The following is a 17,822-nucleotide window of genomic DNA, read 5'->3' as shown; positions in this document are numbered from 1 at the left end:
GGGGTACATGTGCAGATTTGCTGTATAGGTAAACTTGTGTTACAGGGGTTTGTTGTACAGATTATTTTGTCACCTAGGTATTAAACCTAGTACCCACCCAATAGTTATTTTTTCCTGATCCTCTCCCTCCTCCCACCCTTCACCCTCTGATAGCCCCCAGTATCTGCTGTTCCTGTAAAAGAGAATTTCTAAACAGTGTTTTCCTAATTGAATGGAAGTACTTCATCTCTGGGGACACAGCACCAGCTGTAAAGTGACAGACAAGGAAGAAAGGCACCCAAAGGCCCTGTGGGCAACAAACCATGAAGCCAAGTTCCACACATAGCCACCTCCTTCAACAGCACCAGCACTGTTCTTACAGGCCCAGGCCCCTCCCATGCCCTCAAGAGTCTTGTCTGGTTGCTCATCTGACACTTTAAAGTTTTACTTGGGTCAAAAGACAATCTAGCACGATAACTGGTCCCACATTGGAGCTATATATTTTACCATGTAATATACAGTAGAGAGACTTTTAAGGAGAAAAAATATTTCTTAAAGATTATCACCCTTATCCTTTTAATCTGCTCCCTTTCATGCCAGCCACTTTGGTGTCTCCATAGTAAGTAATGTTTTAATGAGAAGAAAGAGTAAAAGAGAATGACAGGTGGAGAGGGTACAGGCAGAGTAAAGAATCAGCCCAAACTTATTACCACTATGAGAATATTAAAAACCCAACTGCTACAGGATTCAGTAGTTATTAATTCATGCACACCTGCATTCACTCAAATACTTACTGTGCATCTCATGTGTTTTGCTACAGTAATCAGTTATGCGTCCATTCATCCAGGCCACACACATTCATTGAGCACCTACTCTGGACCAAGCACTGCCCTAGGCCTCCAGGATCCTGAGTGTGAGAAAGTCAGATATAATGCCTGAGACACTCTGCTCTCTGAAGGTGCATATATATAGTGAATTTAACATAAAGAGTTATTCATATGAGAAAAAACTCAAACTATTTGATTGTTGAAAAGATGGCAAAAGACTGACTTTTCCTTCTACATCCAAGAAATGCCCATCTTTTCTGAAAACAATGCATATGTATTATATATATAGCATTAATATATATCAAATATATATACATGTCATATATATATATATATTCTGAGTTTTCAGTTATTTGGTTTAATTTAGTTCTTAAATACTGCACTGAGTAATGAAATAAGCAGCTAGCAGCTTTCAGATCTTCCAGCAAATTCATGTAAAAAAGAAAGAATACTGCAACTTGTTTAGGAATCTGTTTTGCCAAAGACAAAAAATTCTAGCTCTTCATCCATAAGCCAGAAAATCATAACTAAAAGATGGAGCTGGTTACTGAGCTCCTGTAACACGCACCAAGAACAGCGTGAAATTCCAGAGGAATTTTGGGAATTGAAGGTTGGGGTGGGGAGGATTCCAGACACAGTGAGTAACAATATTCAAGGACAGTTCAAACCTGAAAAACACCATCCATGGTATTGAGCAATTACCTCCCAAAGGCCATGTCACATATGTTTTCCGAGAGAAAATGATGGTGACTAGATTACTCCCAGAGCGTCAAGATATACTCTTATGTACAGTTAATTGTACAAACTACCAGATCCTTCTAGCCATTACTAAAACACATTTTTAAAATTATGTTTAAAAGCTTACCAAAACCACACCACTTTCAAAGATCAGATTATTTCTCTAACCTTTTGACACCTATATTGGCTTATATGAGGAATGGGAATGACTTTGTATAATTTGCACATGGTAGTATAGGGACTAAGTTAAATGGTCAGATTTTAAATTGCAGACAAAAGCTAAGTAGGCCCATACTATTCAGGGTCTCTTTGGGACTCATTTTAATGAAAATCATCAGGACCAAGAGGATCCATAGCCATTTTGTCAACAGTATTATTAATTCAGATATGGTTTTATAGTATAGTATTTCTATTTAAAAACAAAGAAAGTTTTCATGTTTCTTTCCTCCATTTCTTCATGCCCTCTCATTTCAGTTCCCTTGATCTAATATTAAGATATAAGAAGCATCCAGAAATAAATGATAATTGAAAGGGTAACAAAATATTTCATATAAAGTCAATGTCCAAATTTAACAGCCTGTAGAAAAGAACACTTGGAGTGATCTTGGTAAGATAAAATATAAATTGAGAACTATAAAGAATAAAATGGTTTTATGGCTATTCCTTAAGCTTTACTGGATGTGTTTAGTGAATCAGAGGATTAAAAGGAAACTTAAGAAATTATTTTGACCATCTTATTGTCTCTAACCAGATGGGACCTCAACTAGTACAAAGCATTGTATAACGTTCACTGTCAACCCTAATGTTTTAGGGACGAAGCAACATTCTATTCAGAAGTACAGCAGATATCAACAAGCAAAACCATTTATGTCAACATCAGCCTATATCATAAACCATCAGTTGTTCTCAGGGTCAAAATAACTGATCGAGTCCTGGATTTGCGATCATTTTCTGTCACCTTTAAATGGACTCTATCTTGGCAGCAGTTTACATTTACTCCATAGGAATTTTAGCACTGCACACATTTAAGCCCATGTCTACATTCCCACTTTTCTTTGTGAAATACTGCATATCCCCATACTGTTCTGAGCATTTTCCTATGACATCAAGTTACCAAAAAATGCCACTGTCAAATGAAGATCTTCATGTACATATGTGGTGTGTGTGTGTGTGTACACACACACACACACCACACATGTATAGAGACCCATATATATATGTATATATACACGTATATATACATATACGTGTATATATACATATATATGTTGAGAGAGAGAGAGAGAGAGAGCCCCATATATAGAGAGAATGAGAATGTCAGTATACTATATTGACTTTGTATAATTTGCACATGGTAGTATAAGGATTAAGTTAAATGGTCAGATTTTAAATTGTAGCTAAAAGCTAAGTAGGCCCATACTATTCAGGTCTCTTTGGGACACACACACACACATATATATACATATATACAGACATATGTATATATGTGTGTGTGTATATATATATATAGAAAGAGAGAGAGAGAGAGACTTGCTGAGAGAGATAGACAGACTTGCTCTGTCGCCAAGGATGGAGTGCAGTGACCTGATCTCGGCTAACCGCAACCCCCGTCTCCTGAGGTTCAAGCAATTCTTTTGTTTCAATCTCTGGAGTAGCTGGGGTTATAGGCATGTGCCACCACATCTGGCTAATTTTATTAATAGTAAAGATGGGGTTTCACCGTGTTGGCCTCGAACTCCTAGCCTTAAATTATCTGCCCACCTCAGTCTTCCCAAGTGCTGGTATTATAGGTGTGAGCCACCGTGCCCAGCCAGCTACTGCACCCAGCCAATATCCTTTTAATCTCTGTCAAATTATTATTTCCTTTAGCTAAACAAAATTCTCTCTTTTTAAGTTTATAGGTTTGTCAAATAAAACCAAATTTTAATCCCATGGAAACAGAACAATTTTAATATCAATTCCTTCATCAGAATCTGAATTTTGGCCTCCAGACAACTGAATACTTTGACACTATTGTAGGCATCTATCTTTGAAGACTTATACAGTCTGATTTTCTCTGGGTAATTACAAAGCAATCCTTTATACTCTAATTAAGAAGCAATAGATTAAAACTATGACTCTTTACAACAATTTTTTTTCCTTCTATCAGTTTAAAATGGAATGTTCCTTCTATGCAATTTTTTTCATCTTTGTTGGAGACAGGGAACTGAGTTGCTCCTGTAGGTTACTTTCTATTGTTAGTCATGGTATTCACATAAAAGGTAAGTTTAAAAATAAAGAAATAAAAAGTGTTGAAACTTTTCATTGATTTTCGTAACAAAAGAAGTATTTTATTATTAAGGAGAGCTTAAAATAAGCCTTAGTTATAAGAGAGAGAAATTATGCTGACAGCCTGAGAAAAGGAGTAACAATTCACAAGGCTAGTAGAAGAACAAAATATGTACTCTGGTAAATCCTTAGGACTAACTTGGGTTCCTGTAGCTCCTTTCATACCAAAGTGACTTCAGAATACATAAAAAATGAAGAGATTACTGACGTAGGATCCCAAGTGACTTCATTTGGCACAACTTACTTTGACTGTGAATTTATCTACATCTGATGTATCATCTAAATTCTTTCATTCCTACTATTTTCATTTCTCAAATTCTATGCTGATGACTAATCCTGAGAATGTCCTCAGTACTTAATATAAGGCTCTAGTAATTTATAATTATATTTTGACAGTCCAAATCTTATCGTCATCCTTCAATATCCACCATCACTATCTTCCCACTGGGATTCTAGTTTTCCTTTTAAATTTCCCTAGTAATAAATGGTGGGTTTGTGACTAGTGATGAATTTCTCAACAAGTTTCTTTAAAATATTTTACATTTCCTGGAAGGCACAGCACACTATTATCATCAAACATTAGACCCATTGGCCTAATAAATGAAAATCTAAGTACTGGATTTGAAAGAAGGCAGATTAACCAGAAAATAGTATAAAATGGAACTGGAAACATGTCAGGCTTAGAAAAACTTGGGTTTATACTGCATATTATTTCCAACTAGCTATAAATTCACAGTGATGTAGTGTATTAGAAATGAAAGTTCTCCCCTAAAACTATGAAATGGATTCCAAATACACAGTATGTGTGCTGTAAGAGGTGAGACTGACTACAATACACAACACACTTCAAAAATAGTAACCAGACTTGTTTCAAACCTGGATTTCTCACCTAAAATCTCACACAGAAAAAGCAGTTGGACATTTTGCGTGTTTCACTGTTTAAAAAAGCTGAGGGTCATAGAAACTGTAAGAAAGACACCCCAATTCCAATATCTCTGCTGCTGTGAAATATTCTGTAGGGAACCTTTATTTGTGGGGGTATGCAGAAGTCTACTGCAGGGGGTGCTCCCAGTAATTCTCTTTGTGCTTTTCTATTTTAAAATTAAAGTAGCTAGAGGAGGTACATGTTGTAACAAGGAGGTACCTCGATTCAGTTATTGAGCTCAAAGGAAAACATACTCAGAATTGCTATGGTTTGGATGTTTGTTCTCCTCCAAATCTCATATTGAAATCTGATCCCCAGTGTTGGAGGTGGGGCCTAATGGGAGGTGTTTGTGTCATGCGGGAGGATTCCTATGAATAGATTCACGCTCTCCCTCAGGGTTACTGAGTTCTTGTTCTGTTAGTTTCCTGGAGAGCTGATCATTAGAGAGCCTAGCACCTCCCACCTCACCCCATCGCTTCTCTAGCCATCTGATCTCTGCACATGCAGGCTCTTCTTCACCTCCACCATGAGGCCCTCACCAGATGCAGATGCTCAATATTGAATCTTCCAACCATCAGAACCATGAACCATAATTTTTTTTCTTTATAAATTACCCAGCCTTGGGTATTCCCTTTTTAGCAACAAGAAATAGATTAAGAAAAGAATCTACCCTGGGATACATGACACCTATCACTAAACTTACCAACACCTCACAAATACTGAACAGAACCATGGTTATTTTTGTAAATTTAACCAAATAGCAAAATATTTTGATTTGCTTCATTATATTTGGTTCACTGAAAAAAATGTGTAAGCAAACAGAGGCAATTTTCTCTGCTTTAAAGAAGAATTTGATATATATATATGTTTAAGTCAACAATACAACCATCCCCAACACACCTTTCCTAAGCTTGTCTCTCAGAATCTCCAATCTCTCCAGCTGTTTTTATGTGTCATTTAAACTGAACTTCTTTCATTTACCTGAGCCTTCCATGTCTTCTCTCACTCTGTAGGACTAACACATGCTCTTCTGTCTGCAACATTCTTTTCTTTCCTCTGTGCCTGGATGATTCCTTCTTACTTTTCATGTCTCACATTAAATGTCACTTCCCCCAGGAAGCCTTCCAAGACCCTTCACGCTAGGTTACGTACTCATGGGGGTAGGTATTAGTGAACAGCATCCTCCGTCCTCAGTAAGATTAGTATTCACTGACACCTAAGCTAAGGAATCAAGCCAATGGAAATCAAAATGCCCTTTGTTGTACTCATGTAAACTGCAATGAAGAACCCAGCTTTCATCTGCAGACAAGTGGGTTCTGCAGAAAATTGATGCTGAGTAATATAGATGCTTATCCACTGTCCCAGAGGGACAGCTGGACCACTGCAGAGCTCCTCAAAGGGGCTCACTCCTGTGCAAGGTATGGCACCAAGGGTCATACAACATTTGTTTTCTCAAAGCATGTTGACTGTTTACAGAGAGGGACTGAGCTGTGCATGTTCCCAAGAGGAGTAGGGAGCTGGAAGAGAGGCTGGGAATGTGATTCCAGTAAAACTCCCTCCTCGTGAAAAAGGGAATAAATAAAGCTTCTTCCCAGACAAAATGTACTGCTTGAGCAGCACTCCCAGCACTTGATCACTTTGATAAGATTGCATATTTAGTTGCCTGTCTTTTCTGCTAGACCTTCAGCTCCACAGCATCACCAAGGACGGGACCATGTGTCTTTTGCTCACCAGTTACCTCAGGATTGGCGCAGAGAGGCTGTTAACATGCACACATCAAAATAATCCATCAGTCCATTAATGATTCGTTCTTCTGTTCATTCCAAGGGAAATCACTTATTACTAATATTGAGATGAAAAGTTACTTGATTAAGGACAATTTATAGAGTTGTCATGCTTAGGACTCTTCAGATAGGTTGGCTGAGATAATTTAAGACCTTTAAAAACCTGTAAAGAGTATCACTTAATCTGATTTTAATAGGTGAGTGTTAAACCTCATATTGGTTATGTACTTTATTTTGACAAAGAGGAAGAGTAGGAGAGGGGAGGAGATAGGAGAGAAAGAAAAAAACAAAAAAGAACTGATTCTCAAAAGGTATGAAATATATGATTAGCAGAGATTAAACAGACTCTTAAGTTTTATTTGTAAATATCCCAAATAACTTAAAACTTGTTAGCGGGGAGACTTTATTTCTATTTGACAACTCATACACACACACAATTCCCAGTTCTTTAGGAGCTACAGAACAGCTTTAAAAGCAGCTGGTTTATCAGTTGGTAGGGGGTGAATAAGAACAAGTGCTGGCAAAGATATGGGGAAATGGAACCCTCATACATTGCTGGGGGAAGATGAAAAATGGTGCAGCCACTTTGAAACAGTCTGAAAGTTTCTCAAAAGTTCAACACAATGTTACCATATGACCCAGTAATTCTGCTCCTGCATATAACCCACAAGAATTAAAATATATCTCTATGCAAAAATTTACATATGGATATTTAGAGCAGCTTTAGTCACAGGAACCAAAAACTGGCAAGAGCCTAAACGTCTGTCAATGATGAATGGATATAAAAAATGTGGTATATCCACATAATGGAATGTTATTAGCCAATAAAAAGGAATGAAGTACTGGTACATGTTACAAGGGTGAACAGTACATGAAGTCAAAGAAGCCAGTCACAGAGGACCACATACTGTGTAATTCTGTTTGTATGAACTGTCCAGAGTAGGCGAATTCTCAGAGACACAGTGAAGATTAATGTTTGTTATGGGATGTTGGGGCTAGGGATGAATGAGGAGTGATGGTTTATGGATTTGGAGGTTACATGCTAGAGGGATTGCTGAAAGGGATTTTGGTGATGGTTGCACATGTCTGTTACTATACTAAAAGCCACTGAATTGCACACTTTACATAGGTGAATTACGTCTTGACAAAGCTGTATTTTGTTTGTTTTTTGTTTTTTTAGTTAAGCAGGATGAGACTGGGAAGATGACGCTAAGTCCTGGATTGGACTAATTCTGATTCTTCTGCCTATTGCAGGGAGCCTGCTAGAGAATGAGGTGCTTCACACTACCCACTTTCTTTAAAGATTCACATGACTGACCTCCTATTGAGGCTTGCTTTTATTATTGAGGTGAGAAGTTTGCAGTAAGCAATTCTGAAAGAAATCTGCTTGGTGTCACTTTTAAAAACATCAAATGAACAACTCATCAGATGAGGCAATAGAAACTAGCTTACAACAACCAGCTCTGATGAGATGCTTTCCAACAGATACAGAGGTAAGATGGCCTGCAAGTTAGGACCCATGTTTGCCCGCTCACACCAGGGCAGATTAGTTTTCAAGAAAAGAAGAAACCGAAATATTTGATTAGAGTCTTGTGTCTAGAAGACACTAGAATATCTTTCATCCTTCTTGCTGTATTAGTGTGTGGGGTGTCAAGCATCTATTAAGTCTATGACGTGCCAGACTTTTTAAAGGTTATCTTCTTTTATCTCCACACCAACCCTATCACCAAGATGGTATTATCTCCATTTTACAGTTAAGGAAAAAACTAAAATTCAAACAGAAATCATCTTAAAGGAAGTTTTCCTAGACTACAGAGCCAGCATTTGGAAGAACTGTTTGACTTCAGAGCCCAGGCGCTGTCCACAACCATATGTGGCCTCCCTCTGCTGTACGAGAGCAGAGGCAGAATTGCTTCAGCTACTACTCAAGAGAACCTAGGGCAGAGGCTTGCAGTGGCTTTGAGCCTACCTCTCTTGGCCCAGGCCACCCCTGGCAATTGGATAGATTTGTGGTCTAAGTCCCTGAAGTCAAGAGTAGATAAAAATCCATCCTTCACTCACCAGGACAGATACAAACCTCAAGATAATTTGTTTTCCAATGGTTTCAGCTTAAAGTTCTGGTTTGGCATTGGCTTTCTCACAACTAGCAGCTGTAGGCAATTTTCACACAGAATAGAGACATCAATAAGACAGAGAGTGGAATTTTCTCCCTTATGAATACAGAACAACGAGCTGTCTTCAAGATGTACATGAAGCTGCCACCACGTGGGCTCCTCTCTCTCATTTTGGGAGACTGACAAAATATGACTGAAAGGACTGTAGATGTGGAATGCTTTGAGGGTCCCAGCTCTGCCTACCAGCTCCACTACCACTGAGAGCAGTCCTTAGCTATCAGCAACACCTATGTCCCTTGGTTGACCTTTTTTTTTCCTTTAATCCAAACACCAACTTGAACCAGAGGCTTTCAGTTTTAAAATACTTTAAGTATTTTAAACTTTAAGCAGGAAATAAAACCCTGCTTGTCAATGCATCATTACTGCCCTTCTTGACTGCTATCTTGGTAGATGATTCACTGCCCCTCCCTGCAAGAGGACTATGTGCCATCTGCCTGCCATGACCTCAGGTTTGGCCATGTCACTTGTGGTGCTGATCCCGATGGAAGAATGATGCCTCCTTACCTGCGAACTCGTGTTGCCATATGATCTGCACTGGCCAATGAAATGAGGGCACAAGTGATATGCCAAGCCTAGGCTTAGCATCTATGAGTGGTTTGCCAGGTTTGTCTTTACTCTTCCACCCTGCCTGGGTATTGGACAGAAGACAGAAGGAACAGAACTACACAGACCCACGGTGGACATTCAGCACAGCAGGCATTACACCTCTGCTGTTATAACCAATGGGGTTTTGCTATCACAGCATAACCTAGTTTAAGATGACTGAGCCAGCCATTAACATTGATCCCCCCAACTTCTTCTCTCACCTTCAATTCCTGCTGACAGCTCGCTTCCTCCAGAAAGTCTTCCCTAACCACTTTCCTCATCCCACACAACACGTATTACACACACAGGCAATTTGTGATTATTCTTTTGGTGCCATTACACCTTCTTCATAATGGATCTCCTTTTGCTACCATCAGATCTTTGGGGGCCAGGTTCTAGCTTTCTATTTCAAACTTCCTTGTTAACACCTACAGCAGAGTTCTTCATGCAGTGGAGATCAGAGAAAAGAGAAATTCCTTCAACATTGAAAATATTCAACAACATAAAGTGCAAGCACACTGGTGGGAGTCATCTTTTCTTCTACCCGACCAACTCTGGTTGGCAACAGGCCCATTGCTCCATGCAGGAGACCGGAAATCAAACATTAGCTTCATAGTCTCTCTCAAATCGGCTTATTTTTCTGCTTTGTAAGTGAGTTCTGGTCTCTAAGAGTTGGAGTGGCACGGCCAGTTCAGATATTACCCAGGAGAGCACTGACACAGCATACAGTACGTTCTTGACCTAAGAATCATGCAAAATGAATACTATTCTCTAGTGTCTGTTGAACAATATAAATGGTCCGTTTAGATCTAACTCCATTACAAATGAGACCATGTCCTTTACAGACAAATGGAGAGAGATGGAAGCTGCTATCCTCAGCAAACGAATCAGAAAACCAAACACCACATGTTCTCCCTAATAACTGGGAACTGAACAATGAGAATACATGGAAACATGGGAGGAAACAACATCCACTGGAGCCTGTGGCAGGGGGCGGGGGGGATGGAGGAGTGGGGAGAGCATCAGAACAGCTAATGGATGGCGGCCTTAATACCTGGGTGATGGGGATGACTGATCTGTGCAGCAAACCACCATGGCACACGTTCACCTATGTAACAAACCTGCACATCCTGCAAATGTATCTCGGAACTTAAAATAAAAGTTGAAGGAAAAAAAAGAACTAACTCCACTACAAAATGCCAGTGGTGATCAAGGCAGGATACAGTATTAAGCACGTTACATGGCTAGGCACTGGGCAACTCCCACTGTGTACTCACTGAAACATTATGTCAAACCTAGAAGGAGATGTTTCTTTCCTCCAGAAAACAGGATCAGAAAAATAACATAATTTCTTTTTTACAATTACGCAGATAAAGTCAGAGCAGTGATTTGAACGAAGGTCTTCCTAATTCCTATGCTAGCACCTTTAAACTCTGCCATAATACCCTCTCACATACAGAATAGAAAGAAAGATCACTTGATACTTGAAAAGCTAAGCTGAATTATATACTTACATCTCTTGATGAATGGGTCCTGCACTAGATCCCTCATTTCAGTATACTGGATTCTAAAATATGATAGTATCTATAAAAAGATTCCCACAACAGTTATTATTCTAATCCTATCATTAGGCTAAGTAATGATGCTGTACTTAAGTGATGTCTTACACCAAAGCATCAAAGACAGGATGGGAAGTATGACTAATTTTTAAACAACACATTGATACTATATAGTGGGCGTGGAGGTAGGGGAGCATTAGGGAATCCCGACAGGTGTGAAGTAAATGAAGGAATTAATTATGTATAGACTAAGGTTGGGATGGAGACAAATTAGGAAGAGCAACTTAAGATGCAGTATTGGCACATATTTGAAGAACTGAAGGTCTAAATACTCCCATCCACTTAAAGCACCAGCAAAACACTTGGATGTAGTAACTCTACTCTCTTCTAACTCTTTCTTCTCCACAGGTTTAGTGCTGACAGTGAGAGTGCAGATGTAAAGGTGAATGCGGGCTGTTTCACTGAAAAGGAAAAGTCCATGGCAAACCAAACCAACCCATTCACATGCTCTCCTCTTCTCCTTCCCTGGCTCCCCACCAATGCCAGAATAGAAAACTGGGACTCACCACCAGTTCACTGAACATGACATCCAGCTCCTCCACAGGGGGCATGGGCAATGCTGGCTCCATGGTCTGAAGCGCAAAGTTGCTATCATTTCGCAGCCGATATGTGATTTCTGGGTGATCATTATTTCGGAAACAGCAAAAGATGAATGAAATACCTCGTCCACCTCTCTTTCTTGGGGCCATGGCTGAATTCTGTTCTATTTCTTGATGTGACTAAACTCTGCAAAAAGAGGACATGACATGGTTAAGAGTACAGGAACAGACAAAATGATTTTTAAAAGGCCAGACCAACTCGAGAAAGAGCTCTGTGTGCTGGTGACATTGAGGGCGCTCTGCAGGGCACAGAGAGAACAACACTGAGTGGATTGGAGTCCACTTGGGCAGAAAACACACACCCTTCTATTCACTTGTTGAATGTGTTTCCTGCAATAACTGCTGAGCAAACAGGACAACTCCAGTCACTTCCCCAACAACATACACTCTAATCATCCTGAGGTACTGTCTGTTCTTTGTACATCACATCCCCTTTCCTGCCAACCTAGTTTGATCTTGTTACTCTCCTTGGAAGAATAACCTTCTCTTCCTTGCCCCCTAGCAGATCTCTTTCTTATCTTTTAAAGTTTGATTCCAATTTCTTCTTTACCTTCCCTAAATAGACTTAATAACATATATGCTATGACATGACTATCCACTCCAGCACGGTCACAGTCTAAGCTCTTTATGAGTGTGTCTTCCTGTTAGACTGTGAGAACTGAAGTGAGGGGAAGAGGCTGTACATCAAGTACTCTGTGGGCCTAGTGCCCTGCACAATGCCAGGAAGAGAGGAGGCACTCAGTCAATCTTCATTGTATTAACTAATTTAAATTCACAACAAAGCCAGAGGGACTTGAGCTAGAAGGGCCAGAGATTTTCAAATTGAAAAGACTAAATGAGTTCACCAGTAAGGAAAAGAAATGGTTAAATTACACACACACACACACACACACACACACACACACACACATTCACCAAATAGAAGATTATACACTAATTTAAAAGGACCAAGGCATTTGTTTATATCCTTTTGAATCCAAATTTTCACCACAAAAATATGTTTTAGTGATGATAGAGGATATGTTTTAAGTTACAATTATATATATTGCCTTGGAAAGATATCCAGTTGATGTTGTCTGTTGAAAAAAGCAAGTCAAAGAAGAACAATACGCATAGCATGATGCTACTATGTCTTTTTAAAAACCTCATACAAAAAGCCATACATGTACATTTATTTCCACCAAATGGTCTGGAAGGATAGACAGGAAATCCCTAATTCTTCTCTTCCGAGAATGAAATAAAATTAGAAAAAGAATGTTCTTTCCATGCTTTTTAAAAAACAGTGAACATATATTCATATATAACTCTTTGAGTTTTCAATGTTTAAAAAGAGATAGGTTAAAAACAATAAGTGGGATGAGAATTGGCCCTTCAAGAGATGGAAGGGCAGGGTAGCAAAAACATATTTAGGTCAGGAGGTGGTAGAACAAGGCTGTGAATGCCTTCCACCCAAGCAGACCACTCATTCCTTCTTGCTCTTATCTTTGTCTCGTAGCATCCTCCCACCCTGAAAGTACCATTCCTGAGAGTGTACCCACTGCTGCTGATAGCTGAAATTCAGTTCAACATTTCTGAAGGGCAACTTATCAAAGTCTTAAAATAGCCACACATTTTGACCTAGTATTTCTACTTCTGAGAATGTAAGCTTAGGAAATATTCAGAGATGTTATAAAACTGTTTTCATAGAAATTTCCAAAGCATTATCTGTAAGAGCAAATAAGGGCATCAAATAAGTTCTGGTAATGAAGGACTATACAGAAAAGGTAAATAAATGATGGTACAACTAGATGACAGACTACCAAGCAGCCCCTTGTAAAAGAATATTTAATGGCATGCAAATACTTGCGTAAAATAAAGAAAAGTATACAGGGTCCCATTTTGTAAGAAAAAATTCATATATATGAGCAGGAAAAAAAAGGACAAGATAAATACAACAGAATGCAGACAGCAGTTAGTTCTGTGACAAACGTACAGATTACCTTATTTGCTTTAACAAACAAAGACTCTTCTGCACTTCCTAAGTTGCCATACTGAAGACATACTATTTCCATAATTAATAAAGTGGGATCTAAAAACCCCATTGATATGATTATCTGCTTATATTAGAGGGGATTATGAGTATGCAAAAATGTTCCTATCAAAAATATCCAAGTTGGGGTAATCTACATACCAGCTTTTCAAACTATCTGTGGTAAAGGACTAGCTGTTTTCATCCAATCTGTTATAAACTGAAAGATTTCAGCAATGTCACATTGCTATAAAAGTTAAAATGCTTAATATCAATTCTTGTACTCAACACAGGTAGGCAGCAGCAACACTGATGGACATTAGGACATGTGAGTCATGACTTATCTCACGAACATATAACTGTTAATATTTCTCTCTGGTATGTGTTCTTGGGGCAGGAACCACATCCCACTCAGAAGCCAGGCTAGTGTCCTGCATATCTTATCCTCAGTAAACCGAAGAGAGATTATTTGGGGACTACTGACAAGATCTGTATGACTCTGGGAGACAGGGAAGTATTCCCCAGGAAGGCAGTGTTCAGGCGACTGGAAAATGAGGGTAAGAAAATCAAGTAGACTAAAATAGGCAAGAGCCAGCTCTTGGAGGGTCCCATGGACCATGTTCAGCCTTCAAATTCATTTCCAGCCATCTCTTTCAGGCAGTCTTGCTAATATGTCTAACTGGATATGGTCTGGGCCCTCTTAGCATTTTGTGACCTCCATCATGTACAGCCAACAGTTACTGTAAATCATGGTCTGGGTCTTTATCCTCTCACTGAAGAATTGAAGTGTGAGGAAAAGTGTCATGGCACATGTCATTTAGTGTTTTGCACACAGGAGTACAGCCAAAGTATTTGGGGAATAAATAAACATAGAAATAGTTTTTCTTTGGCATGTTACAAGTTTCACTTAAACTGAAGTTATATCACATTCTGGCTGTACTGAGGAGGGGAGGGGATGGGGGGTAATGTTAAGATCTAAAAATCAGTCCAAAGCATTTTTGAAGTCTTAAAAAGAAAATGCCAATGGCTCTATAAACAAAATAATATGAGGTTCTTGGCTGGTTACAGTAATAAGACACAGAGTCTACTACATTTAGGAACCTAATTGAAATCCTTTTAATTAGTACCAAAATATTACCTTTGACAGGTTATTTGTATGTGGAAGCCTCAATGAAACCCAAAGGCCAAGTTTTTATGCTGGCTCCTCCACGGATCCCCAAATACAAGATCCTTTATTAAACCCATCCTTAAACTCTAGATGATGGTATGTGTTGGAGATTTCGAACAAGCCTTCATTCTTTTCCCCACATATGCAGCTCCACTATTCAGAGCCTAGTCTTTTAGATACAGACCAAAACAGGAAACAAAAAGAATCATTCCACTGGACCCCTCAGAAGCACCTGCCTACCTTAACTGCTCCAGCACTTCACCGACAGGGCGATTCCCAAAACCTGCTGTGTATATAAGATTTAATACATACATTCGCACCCATCACTTCATTTCATCATCCCCATTTCACTGGTGAGACTTAAGAGGAGACTTGGGAAGAAGGGGGGCCATCAGGAAGATGGAAGTTTGAGGGGCCACACACTGGAGAGAGGTCTCTGCACTGGCCCTTAACAACTTGATTTTCCAGCCCCCATCTCCCAACACCCCAAATGCTGCCCATGCCCATACACACTTGGTTTGCTGGTGAAGGTAGAGATGTTTATGCGGAAAAGCCCATATACCATAACAACAGCTGCCCTTCCCCATCATATCCATCCATTTCATGAAGCCAAATGTTTATCAAGTACAAATTATGAGACAAACACTCCAAACACTGTGCTGGGCACTAAGGGAAGAGAGATGAAAATTAGAAAAGATTCCTGTGTGCTTTGGGGAAGGCAGGAAAAAAAAAATCAAGAAAATTAAAACATGACTCCGAAGTTGGTTCATGTTACCAGGGATGCAAGGAAGAAAGCGAAGGGCAATGGTGGTCGTGGTGGGAGGGCAGCTCTTTCAGACAGTATGATGAGGGAGGGCCTCTCCTGACCAAGGCATTTAAGCTGAGACCTGATGGATAAAATGGGACCAGCCCTGCAAAGCGCTGGGGAAGAGGATTCCGGGTAAAAGGAGGTGTGTGTTAAGCCCAGGGCAGGTGAGGAGCCAGCACATTTGAGTCGCTAGGGAAGATCAATGTTGCTGAAGCCTAATGTGCCATGGCGGGTGCTGAGTCTTAGGGGTACTGGGAAGGAAGAAGTTGAGATGGCAGGGCCCAAACCACAAGAACTATATGCTAGAAGGACGTCTCTGCCCTGGCCCTTGCCAATTTTATTTTCTAGACCCCATCTCCAACACCCTAAATATGCCTCATATGCAGGCACGTGCGTGCACCCGTCAGACCTCGGCAATGGTGGCACCTCTCAGCCCACACATCTACAGTGTCTTCAGCTTGAGGTGTCTTCCTTCTTTATCGGACCCTCTTCCACTCACCATTCAAGACTCTGCTCAAATATTGTTGCTTTGTAGGCCTTAAGTTTCCCAGGACAGTTACGTATTTCTTTCTACACCCCTAGCATGATATACACACTTGAGTGCCTTTTTTTTAAATGTCCATTTCCCACATTAGACTATGAGATCCTAAAGGCAGGGACCACGGTTTAGTCAATTCCTGGCATGTAGTATATTCTTAACAAATGTTTGTTGAATGCAAAAGCATAAATGCCTAAGTGAACAGATGGTCTTACCTCTGAATGTCAGAGATATGTGACTGGGTGTTCTTCCCATAGTTGTCTACAGATCTGTTTTCAAAAGCACCAAGGCATTTGGAGCCAATCAGATCATCGAGTCCTCCTTAGGCACTTGTCAAGCTTTCTGATGCTGATAGAAGCCTTAAATGAATTCCATCCTTGGGATATTTGCAGCTTCCCAGCTTCCCCAGAGTGAGGAGTTTCTGGCCAAACTAGCTGGTGCTTGGTTTTTCAACTCATTCCCAAGTAAGTGCTATTGAAAAGAGACCCGCTGATAAAATCTTTTAAACATTTCCCTAATATCTTATATTCAGTCAACATTTTACCCAAGAAAATATTCATTTACTTAGCCATCATGATCTGCACCTCCTCAATACACCCACAGACTGTTAAGTACTGGAGACACAGATGAAGAAAACTCAGAACACCATTTGGGAGATCACAGACTGATGGGGACATATAGCAGGGAGAGGAGCTGGTCCTTTTTCTGTCTGATGAAGAGGAAATGCATAGTTCCTGAAACCAGGGGCCTTGGTTTCCACATCTTGGCATCTTTTTAATCAGATCAGCCTGAGGAAGAGGACTAATTCCACCATCACAGCTGGGCCCTGAATCAGAGCACATCTTCTAATCTCAGCTTCTCGCATTGCTGCAGAGGAAGAAGTCACTTCTGGGACACTGAAACTGCAATCCATCTATAACATTACAGATGACTATTGCTATGCTGTACACAAGGAAACAATTAAAAAGCTTCTTAAGATTCTGGAGCAGGTGCATTTTCCTTAGCAAAGAGTAAGAAATCCAGTCCATCTGTGGCCTAGCTAGAAGTCAGAGTCATTTGTACTGCTCTTTAACAGAACAAGCAATACTCTCAATGTGGCAACAGTAAAAAACTGAGGCCAAATTTTAGGGAATGTGGATGATGATAATTACGATGATAAAACATTGGAGAACAACCTAGAGTCCACAAGAAAACCCTCCCTAACACTTTCCCTTAGATAATGCCAAGTCACAATATATGTGATATTTAAATTCTGTTTTCCACAAAGCAAGAAACAATCGGTATTTAATATGTGAGTGAAATGTGAAGGTTGTCATAACAAAACAGATTTTTGCTGATGCATGGACTATTTTAATTGGTTCAGGACTTCTGCCACACATTTATAAGATGACTGTCCAGACTGAGGGATCTGATTGCCAAGGTTTTCCTCTAGCCAGAGAGGTTTAGGGGAAATGGCAGTCAAGATATGCTGGAAGAAGGTGGGGAGGAACAATGAGATCTTGAGAGCCACCAACTTGGTTAGAAGTTGTGAGAGTTTTTAAATCCACTTGCAAAGTGCAGTGGGGACCATAATTGTTGTTCCCCACTTCTATTATATAAGTCAAGATAGACAGCATTTGACATTGAATTTTCCTAAGAGTTATAATCTTAACACTAAAATACTGTCATCGTTCTGTTACTATAAATGGTCTCTGGAATTTGTAAAACAATAGAATTCATGTCAAAAACAGACAAAGAGGGAC

The 17,822-nt window shown here is 39.7% G+C and overlaps 1 protein-coding gene and 1 long non-coding RNA gene across 9 annotated transcripts in view; one reads left to right on the top strand and one right to left on the bottom strand.

Annotated features, from left to right (window-relative positions):
- LOC118144956 (uncharacterized) overlaps positions 1-13,429 on the top strand; it is a 61,784-nt gene extending 48,355 nt beyond the window's left edge. Inside the window, exons 3-4 of the long non-coding RNA XR_004729931.3 lie at positions 7,836-7,929; positions 11,308-13,429. This is a non-coding gene — a long non-coding RNA (uncharacterized LOC118144956). The remainder of the gene's footprint in view (positions 1-7,835; positions 7,930-11,307) is intronic.
- The window catches only part of DAAM1 (dishevelled associated activator of morphogenesis 1), a 189,645-nt gene that overhangs the window by 104,807 nt on the left and 67,016 nt on the right, over positions 1-17,822 (bottom strand). For all 8 annotated transcript variants that reach the window (XM_078335038.1, XM_078335040.1, XM_078335036.1 and 5 more), the window contains one exon: positions 11,466-11,685. In XM_078335038.1, the coding sequence (XP_078191164.1) occupies positions 11,466-11,648 (183 nt within the window). In that variant the 5' untranslated portion in view covers positions 11,649-11,685. The remainder of the gene's footprint in view (positions 1-11,465; positions 11,686-17,822) is intronic.

Source organism: Callithrix jacchus, chromosome 8, assembly GCF_049354715.1.
Source record: "Callithrix jacchus isolate 240 chromosome 8, calJac240_pri, whole genome shotgun sequence".
NCBI classification, from domain to species: domain Eukaryota; kingdom Metazoa; phylum Chordata; class Mammalia; order Primates; family Cebidae; genus Callithrix; species Callithrix jacchus.
This window is presented reverse-complemented; position numbering and strand designations above follow the sequence as displayed.